The sequence below is a fragment of the Falco naumanni genome, chromosome 4 (genome assembly GCF_017639655.2).
Source record: "Falco naumanni isolate bFalNau1 chromosome 4, bFalNau1.pat, whole genome shotgun sequence".
Classification (NCBI taxonomy): domain Eukaryota; kingdom Metazoa; phylum Chordata; class Aves; order Falconiformes; family Falconidae; genus Falco; species Falco naumanni.
The window spans coordinates 76,863,335-76,872,961 of NC_054057.1; the positions used below are offsets into that span (position 1 = coordinate 76,863,335).

The following is a 9,627-nucleotide window of genomic DNA, read 5'->3' on the forward strand; positions in this document are numbered from 1 at the left end:
ATCCTCATTTCCCATCGCAAAAAACATTTTCATCCATCTCATTAGCCATCCCTCTGGGGTTTTTCTTTTGTGTTAAGAGTATTTTATTCTTCATCAGTAGTTCCCTTACTGTGGTAGGCCAGGTTTGAGAAGGGGACTGTAAAGGTTCTTTCAGTCAGAGTTCCAGGAAGGAGGAGTAGACTGGTCTTCCTTGGTCATCTTTGGTTTTCCAAGGATGCTTCTCTCATCAGTTCCAGGCCAGTGGCAGTAGGTGCTGTGCACTTGCCAGCTGCAAGTAATCAACCAAGACTTAGAACCATTCGGGACTTGAGAATTGTTTGGTTTTGTGCCAGTTAGGGAAGGGTCTGAGTTCAAATTTATGCTTACCTTAGCCTTTCCAGGGTCAAAAATGAGTATTTATTTTTTTTTCTCATTGTAAGGCATTTCTGTGGCTGTCCAGAAGTGTTATCAGCATGTGTCTCCTCCTTTTAAAGCATCTGATATTGGTTGCAGTAAGAAGCCAGATACTGAGTGAGAAGTGCTAATACCAGCCTGTCAATTGGATGACTTCATCCAACTGCAGGTGCTTACAGCAAACCAAAGCACAGAGATGCAGAGAGCCTTCATCTTAGGCATTTTCCCCCTGTACACACCAATACTTACTCTTCTGTCAAAATACTTGTCTCGCCATCCTGGCTTGAGCCTGACAGGCAAAAGTCTCCTTTGTCCAAGTCAATAATTGAAATGCAGCCCAAGCCAAAATACAGAACTACAGAGAAGCAAGCAAGCAATTTGAGTTGTCTTACAGAAAGTGAAAGCCTTCTGATTTTAGTACTGTTTCTGTTTTACGGATGTGGGTGCATGCAGAAGGAAAGCATCTCCCATTCTGAGCTCTGAGCACTGGTCTCTGTTCCTTGGTGAGTGGAAGCACTCACATTCTTGGAGCCTGGATATGAAACATACAGGCCCCTGAGCCCACCTTGAAATCCTTGGAAACTGTGGATGTGAACATCTTTTAGATGTTCATTGCTTGAGCAGCTGATCTTCTGGTGTCATGGATAAATCAAGGACTAAGGGAGGACCTCACTCCACTGTTGTGACATTGACTGGGCTGAGCACTTCACCTGACCCCGAGACTGCTTTCAGCAGCCGGTGTGCTCACAGCTTGGCATGAACAAAGGACTTGACTTGGAAACGGAGCAACTTCACCAATCCAGAAGATAGCAGTAATTCTCCTCCAGGTGCCCTTAATGTCTCATGGGTACAGTGGACACCTTTGGATACCCTGCCAGGTACTAAAGACCAAGGTTGATCCTAGCACAGCAGGTGATTTCTGGAGGCTGCACAGGATTGCTGCTGGTGAAGAGGCCTTCACTGGGACACCTCAGAGACCTCACCTAGCCTGCCCTAGGGTCACTCTTGCCCAACGCCTCCAGGGATGTGTGCACCACATTAGTAGCCAAATACTAGATATGATGAGAAAATGTAGTTTGTTGTTGTCAGTGGGTTGTTACCAGCCTAAGAGGGAGGTACTGTATAGTCTAGTGTGGTCTCCTCCATCACATCCTTTACATAAGACCTTTAAAGAGACCTGCACCTTTAAAGGTTTTCCTTCATGGCTCATGAGTTTTCTCTTTGATCGAGTCTCTGCTATAAACGGGACTCAGAGCTACTGCTGACAATATTCCTCCTCCCTACCTCCAGCCAACAAGACCTCACCAACCTCTGGAGAGGGCAGCCGCTCTGGCGGGGTCATCCATGTGTACGGTGATGACAACAGTGACAAATCTGCCAGCAGTTTCATTCCCTACTGCTCCATGGCTCAGGCACAGCTCTGTTTCCATGGCCACCGTGATGCTGTCAAGTTCTTCGTCTCTGTGCCTGGTAAGGATGAGCACAGTGCTTCCTTGGGAGAGTCTTGTCTTGCCATCCATTCTGCGGCAGGAGCTTGAGTTGATCTGCAGCGGGTGTCTGTTCGTGACATTTCTAGTGCTTGCAGACCACTGTGGCTCAGACATCACTAGTTTAAAACTGCAGTGACTTACAGATATCACCAGCAGAAGGAGTTAGCCTGCCCAGTTGTGTTTGTGTGTGTCTCTGAACTGCATGGGGGCTGAGCAGAGGCACTGACAGTACCTTTTCTCCCAGGCAATGTCCTAGCAACCCTGAATGGGAGCGTGTTGGACAGCCCCTCGGAGAACCCCAGCACGGCAGCCACAGAGACCGAGGGGCAGAAGCTGAAGAACGTCCTGGTGCTGAGTGGAGGAGAAGGGTACATAGATTTCCGGATTGGTGAGTGCCTGTGGTGGGAGGCATCTGGAACAGGATGGGGTGCAGGGCCATGGTTGCAGAGAGTGAAGTCTGAAAAGCGCTACGCTCTGTTTCTTGTGCCTCTGGCTGTGAGTGCAGATAGTGAGCATTTTCCTTGCACAGCACAAGGCTGCGAAACCCTGCCCCTGCCTGCAGTGCCACACAGTCTGTGTTAAGGGCCCTGGAAAGAATAAAATGGTCAGTGTCACTGGCTCCAAACATTGGTGTCCCGCTGCAGTCACCTGTGCTGCTTGAGGGTGCTCTGTCCTGTAACCATTAGCTTTCCCCAAAAGGAAGGGTGGTTTTCGCTACTACTGGAAATGGTTTGTTCTGTTCACGCAGTCCTGCTTCAGAAAAGCTCCATGTTGCTGTAAATGTTCTCCAGGCATAAAGGAAGGTCTCGGCTCCTGCTGTCTGTTGTCACACTGCCGAGACTGTAACAGGGATATTAGCCTCTTTGGAAGTATGCCAGAGCAGTGCAATTCGGGATTTTCTTCCTTGCCTTTTTTACTCTCTGTTTTCTCTGTTCAGGGGACGGAGAAGATGATGAGACAGAGGAGAATGCAGGAGATCCCACCCAGGTGAAGCCAGTACTTTCGAAGGCTGAAAGAAGCCACATTATTGTGTGGCAGGTATCGTATATCCCTGAGTGAGAATTTCTCCTTTCCCACCAATGTAAGTGTCCCTCCTCCCACCTGAATGCCAAGATGTACATACAGAACGCCTGCATTATACCTACTGCTGGAAACCGACCCCAGACAACTGCAACGGCTCCTGCCTTGGACTGTGACCCCCTTCTAACCTCTGAACTCGCAGCTTTCATCTTGGGCCCGTGAGCTTTCTGCGTGGTTGGATTATTGTTCTGCTCTGGAGCTGGCATCTACAAGGAGAGAAATGGCAGTGCATCGATGAAGTGAAGCTTGGAGCTAGAACTGTGCAAAGCCTTTGCCCAGTGCTCAGGAGCTGGCAGCTGGATGGGTGGTGGCTCAGGTTCTCCAGCAGGTTGCCTCACTCCCACCTGCATGAGAAAGTAGTACATCCCCCAGGCGTCCCCCGCCAAAGCAGTGAAGGTGAATCACAACTTTTAGAGCACCCTAGCAGAAATCCTTTTCTAGTTCATCAGTGGACTCTCCACCTTATCCACCCTTAAGCACAGAATAATGTCCCACGGACTCAAGAGCAGCCAGGTCCGAGGAACCCTCAATAGAAAGGAGTGTCAGGGTTTGGGCAGCACTTCTGCCGTGCCATCACTGTGGGGAACACACCCTCTGTACCTGCAGATGGCAAGTCCCTCATCTGCTGCTGTTGTCTCAGCGTTGTGTGCTGGGTGCCTTTGTCTGGAGAGGATTGTTCGGTAGCCTCAGATAGTGTTTGATCATGGAGGCCAGAGGGTCTTTGGCAACTGTGGTAGCAAAGGGGTATTGGAACCTTGTTTTTTTTTTAAGAGCAGAAAAGGCAGCAATACTTTTCACTCCCCCTTCCAAAAATGACAGGCAGAAGAGAACTCTTGAGTTCATTCTGAGATGTTCAGGAGACAGGTGTCTCTGCATAGCATTTGTTGGGTTTTAAAACACAGGATGGGGGCAGATAATGCTGGTCTGCTGTGAATTCTGTGTGAACACATTAAGATTACCTTGACTCATAAGTCTGTCTCCCCACCCCAGGAACTGCTGGAAGGGAGACACCTGTTTTCCTTCACGCTGTGACTGTTGGTTAGGAAAGACTTTGTAGTTGCAGTCAAGGTTTAGAAAGGCTGTGTCTTGCCTGGGGTCAGGCAGAAAAAGGAATTGAAGCCACATTTCCTGGCCTCTTTTATCTAACATCGCAAGCACTGAGTTTGTTACTTAGTAGTTCGAAAAGCTGGAAATTTCTAACTCCTGAAAAGGATTGACAGCCCCTGAGAAAAATTCTGCCAGCCCTCCTTGTGTAAGCAGTGCTGGGGATTTGCAAACGTGTCTCCTGCTTACAAGAGAAGCAGTAAAAAATGGGGCCAGGAAGAGCAGTTTTGAGCTCCAGACACAGAACATGGCAGGTCCAGATGCAGGGGCATTGGTTTGTCCTCCCTTTCTGACAGTGGAAACAGTCCTGTCTCCACAGGGACAAGTTCTGTTTCCTTTGAACACTCCCTCCTGTATGTGCAGGACTGGAGTGAATAGCAGTTGTTAGCGCTGAATTTAGAAGCTCCTAGTGGTCATCTTGCTTCTTCCCCGAGCTGTGCAGCACTCGGGGGTTCACAGGGATGTCCCTGTGCCAGTTGGCAGTATGGGGACAGTTGAGGGAGGCCTCCACCTCCTGGAAATCTCCCAGCCATGTCCTGTGCCTGTGGCCACAGGCCAGGCTGCCTCCAGGGCTTGTGGTCTAAAGCTACTGGTGTGCTGCAGGGATGCAGTATTCCCAGGGGAAGCTCTAACATGTGGCATCTGTCCTGACGCAGCATCACTGAAACAGTTTTTGGATCCACAGATCAGGAAAGGCTGGGGCATACATTTCCCCTGCAAGGAGGCAAGAGGATGTCTCTGGAGAACAGAGGCCTCATCCACCAAAGCGCAGAGCCACAGTGGTGCCCACGGTGCTGCTGACACGCACACCCACACCACTCTTCACCAAGGTAGGAAACCAGCAGGATGGTGTCCTCCAGCCATGAGCACACGGGCTCTCTGGCTGGCATTTGTCTAAGGGGTGCCTGGAGCCACCACCGGCATGCGGGGGGACCTTTCACCAGGGGAGTTTCACCAGGGCACTGCTGACCATGCCAGGTTTCCCATTTGCTTTCCCACAGTGCTTTCTGCTAGGAAGAGCTCTTCGGATCACAACGCAGAGTGCATTAAAGTTAACAGGATACATAAACATTTAGATCACAGATTCCACAGAAATGTAACGGTTCACCAGTTAGGGCCAGGTAAACATCATTTGGGCTAATTGAAGGGAAAAAAAAAAAAAAAAAAAAGCGCTGTAGTAGGGCCCAGTTCCTTAATTCTTCCCTAGGAAAATAGAGAATTGCAACGTTTTTACCTCTTACTGTTTGTTTCTGTATCTGGTTTTAGCTGTCAAAGTGCCAGTGCTCGGTCTACTGTCACCCACTGGGCCCTGGCAACATAAGGAAACCAGTCTTGGGCCTCTACCAACAGGTTCCTTTCCAGCTCAGTGTATGTTTTCCTCCAAGAGAAGCACATGTCCAAGGGGGCAGCTACAGCTCAGTACAACCAGCCTCTGCTGTCAGCTCCTGTGGGCGTTTGGTGGCTGCTGGGCAGCAAGGTGAGAACTGACTGGCTTCAACACACTTCCCTGTCGTATCTCCACTGTGATGTATGTAAAGTATCTTGTATGTTACAAAAGATTTTAAAAAGCGTCTTAAGGCCTGTAAACTCCGCTATTTGGTCAGAAGATGGCATTCTGTAAAGAGACTGCTGTATGAATACCTTCCCATGCTTTGTCCCCTATGCTATCAAACAACAAACCATATCTGTTCTGTACGTAATAAATGTGTTAACATCAGCAAGTGCAGGGTGTCTTTCCTGTAAGGGTCCTGGGATTTGTGCTCGGCCATCAGTAACAGCAAGACACTTAAAGGGTGGGAGTGGCAACTCAAGTGGTAGTTAGTAGCAAGAATGAAGATGTGGATTGCTTACTGGGTGAGAGCAGAAGGGGCTGGTCCTGCAAGCCACAGAGCAATCTGTAGCTGCTGCCAGCAACAAAAATAGAATGTGGAAAAGACTGGCTAGCTGCGGCTGTCCTTGTGTCTCCTTCAGGTGAGCTGCCAGAGTTTACACATCAGACTCGGCTTCCAACACTCAAATTTCCCAAAGTCCCCTGTCAATACAGGGTGGTATTTCACAAAGTCCCATAGGAATCAATGACATTCAGCACTGCAGGAAGCAACTTCCTCTTAGTCCCAGCAGCACTTGCATATGTTTGTACTTATTTTGTAGAACTGCATTAATTCAAGGCCTGTACATAGTGGTAATAGAAAAGGGAGCCGCCTCCTTACAGCAGGGAGTGGCTTCTGCCATGAGCCGAAGTCCCTAAGGTGATCCACCTCCGTGACCAGCACTGCGGTTCTGTGCAGGCCAGGGTGATGTACAACAGGCAGCACCTCCTGGGTTAACAGAAGCACCTGAACAGTGAGGTTTGGAAATGGGTCCTGGGGCCTGCCCCACCCCCCCCAGGGCTGCACCTGTCAATACAGCCAGAAACAGTGCGAACAAGGCACTGGGTGAAGCGGGGCCATGTCTGGCATGAGATGCGTAGCTGAGGGACTCATAACCATCATCCTTCAGATGGCCACCCCCATGTTGCTGAATGCCCCAGGAGGTTAATGCACAGGTTTGGGGGCCCAGCAGAGCTCCCCAGCACGTTCTAGGCATCCCGACTACCTACTACAGCAGACAGAAATAAAGACCAACTTCTGCAAGCAGCTGATCCGTGGGGTTACAGACCAGAACAACTCTTGTGTCCTCTCCACTCTCACATTGACTAGACCCTCCAACAGCTCCTGACACCGCAGCAGAATCCGCAACCACCACGAGAGAAAATGAAATGCTGAGAACTGCACTGAGTTGCACATTTTAATGTTTACCCCATCATGCTGCACTGGAATAGGTAGCAATTTGTGTTTGGCCTCAAATAGTAAGGGCCAACCCTGTATACTTTGCGTCACCGGAATTAAAATGATTTCTTCTATCTCCTGACAAGCCATCTCTGGGAATAAGAGATGGATAGCTTTGGATAAGCTCAGTATCCAAAAGCAAGTTGTGTTCCTCCTGTGTTGCTTACTGCCATCATATGTGAGTAACCCAGATGATTCTGCAGTGATTAAGAGGAATCCAGTGCTGCGCCTGTATTTGGTAAGTTAATGGCCCTGCATTTGGACCCCATAATGATCTCCATGCACTAGAAAAGAAAAGCAAGTTTTCTTAGAACCGTGCTGCAGAAATAAGAAGACATTTATTTTCATTAGCACAGCTGTAAACTGCTCTGTGAAATAACTTGATATTCTCAGTCATTTTTCTGTGATTCCTGTAGGACCCAAATTATCTGGAAAATGTTCTTAAAAACTTAATTTTCAGGCAGTAAAGAAAATTGTGCTCCAAGAAAGTGTAGCTGGATGACAGGAGCTATGCATTCAGAGATCATACAGGAACAGAGAAGGTTCCTCTGCTGACTGAGACTGAAGTTATAGAAGAAAAGATGTGAATGTATCTGCACCTTTCCTTTCAGATGAGGTGGCTCAACAGGGCTGCACTGTACCACAGTGGATAAGGAGGTCTTCTGTAAGATGACATGCTCCTAACACACAGTGAGAGCACACAGGAAGCTCAGAACATAGAACAAGTCCTTAAACTGGTGTCCCTGTAGCTTTTTTCTTTGCACTCCGCTGGGGAGAGGCCTTGAGCTTCTCCAGATCAATCATGGGCTCCTCTGTGATTGGTTTTCCCTCCTTCTGCCACCGCGCAAGGATCATGGCTCGGAGCAGAGGTGGGTATGGAAGGTACCGAATGGTCTCCTCTGGCACTGGGGTGAATTTCTTGAAGGCCTCCTCCTCATGCTTGGGCACCACACGCCAGTCGTGGTACATGACTTTGTCTATCTCTCGCACTTCTTCTTCGGTTTTGCCTGAGAAAAAAAGATGAACACCAGTGGACAACACTACTGCAACACCCTCCCTCTGGGAAATGCAGCGTGTCAGTTTTCCGTTACCAAAAATGCCACAACAGGCAATAGTAAAGGAAGTTTTCAAAGGATCAGACAATACCTTCCCTGCCATGCTATGGGATCCCACTTTTGTCCTTGGAAATCAAGACAGAAACCCACTGACAGGACTACAGGCAAGTCGATTGAATTCCATGGTTGACTCCCTCTCAATTTAAACCTTCACCCCTCTCCAGTTCAGTTTCCATGGCTAAGGAACAAGAGTAATTTACCTCTGCACTGATGAAAGTTCTCTGGGAAATTTAACCTAAAAAAAACCCAACAACTTTAAAATCTTTGAATGAGCATGTTTTGGAAACTCTGGTAAGTGACCATCACGCCTACAGAAAGCAGCTTTAAAAAGAGAAATTCACCGGCTCAACTCTAAGCGCTAATTTAAAATTCCAGTAAGATAAGTTTACTTGCCATCACTCCTGGCTTCTTCGACCTTTTTCCTTGGAACACCCTCCCGTGTTCAGTCGTGTCTTGCTTCCGAGGGCTGGTCCCGGGCTCTGCACCCCCCCCACCCGCCGTCGCTGCTTAGGGGCGTGCGCCAGGGGGCTGGGTCCCCGCACGGGGAGGGGGCGGGGTGGGCTGGATCCCCGCACTTGAAACTAACCCACGGTAACTCACCTGCCCGGCAGCAACCTGCGAAAGCCAAGCGTCCCGAGCAAGGCGCCCCCCCCCCCCCCGCCCTCTCCAAGCCCCCGAGGGTCCCGCAGCCGGTTGTACCTCGGAAGGTCAGGCGGCCCCAGGCTCTGCCGTGGTCCATGTTCTGCAAAGAGAAGCGGAGCCCGCTGAGGGCGGCGCGGGGGGGCAGTGCCGGGCCGGGCGGGGCGCGGCGGCGTTACCTCACCTCGGCCGTGTGGTCAGCCTTCACCTTGGTGATCACCCAGTAGCAGGGCTCGTCGTGCGCCCACAGCCAGGACTTGCGGGTGACGAGGCGGCCCAGGCCGAAGCGCGGCAGGCGGCACAGCAGCGCCAGCAGCCGGTTCTCCCGCCGCACGTCCTCCCAGGCCCGCACCGGCAGCCGCTTCTCCGTCAGCGGCCGCCGCATGCTCTCGTAGTCCAGGGCGAAGCGCTGCGAATCCCGCGGCCGGTTCTTCAGCGCCCGGTACTCGCGGATCTTCTTGGCCATGGCGGCGATGGGCCGGTACAGCTTCTTGCGCGCCATGGTGCCGGCCGAGTGCGCGGCGGCTCCGCCGGGCCCCGCCGCTTCCCGTCTCGCCCGGAAGCCGCCCCGCCCCGCCGCCACCCGCCCCCGCCGGACCGCGGCTCGGCTGCCCGGGAAGGGCCCGGCTGCCGGCAGAGCCGCCCGGGCCGCCAGCGGGCCTCTCGCCGCGGGCTGCGGGCAGAGCCACGGCCACAGGCTCGGCCCCCGGCGGGCGCAGCTCGGTCGCGCCCTGACGCCTCGGCGCGCTTCGGTGGTCGGGATGGGTCCCAGTAACTTGGGATAAGCTGGGATAGAAAGATCGACTTGAGCAGCCTCACCTATGCAGGCCCTCAGAGAAGGGAACGTTCAAAGCCAGCGAGTAGATGACGCTGGCAGGTTTTAGGCAGATTACTGCAATGTGGAAGGTCTTCCCGAGGTCAGAGTCAGAAGCTGGGTCTCATAACTCCGTTCCCGGGGACAAGACAAACTCTCCCTGG

General features: G+C 51.3%; 2 protein-coding genes across 32 annotated transcripts in view; one reads left to right on the plus strand and one right to left on the minus strand.

Annotated features, from left to right (window-relative positions):
• Positions 1–5,784, plus strand: part of MAPK8IP3 (mitogen-activated protein kinase 8 interacting protein 3) — a 70,735-nt gene extending 64,951 nt beyond the window's left edge. For all 31 annotated transcript variants that reach the window (XM_040591133.1, XM_040591146.1, XM_040591145.1 and 28 more), the window contains 3 exons: positions 1,684–1,863; positions 2,128–2,271; positions 2,821–5,784. In XM_040591133.1, the coding sequence (XP_040447067.1) occupies positions 1,684–1,863; positions 2,128–2,271; positions 2,821–2,942 (446 nt within the window). In that variant the 3' untranslated portion in view covers positions 2,943–5,784. The remainder of the gene's footprint in view (positions 1–1,683; positions 1,864–2,127; positions 2,272–2,820) is intronic.
• Positions 5,785–6,842: 1,058 nt separating this feature from the next.
• On the minus strand, positions 6,843–9,204 carry MRPS34 (mitochondrial ribosomal protein S34). Its single transcript, XM_040591179.1, has 3 exons — positions 8,834–9,204; positions 8,710–8,752; positions 6,843–7,902 (listed from the first exon to the last, which is right to left on the minus strand). Exons 1-3 carry the CDS (start codon positions 9,149–9,151, stop codon positions 7,625–7,627), a joined length of 639 nt encoding a protein of 212 aa, XP_040447113.1. The 5' UTR covers positions 9,152–9,204; the 3' UTR covers positions 6,843–7,624.
• Positions 9,205–9,627: the final 423 nt, after the last annotated feature.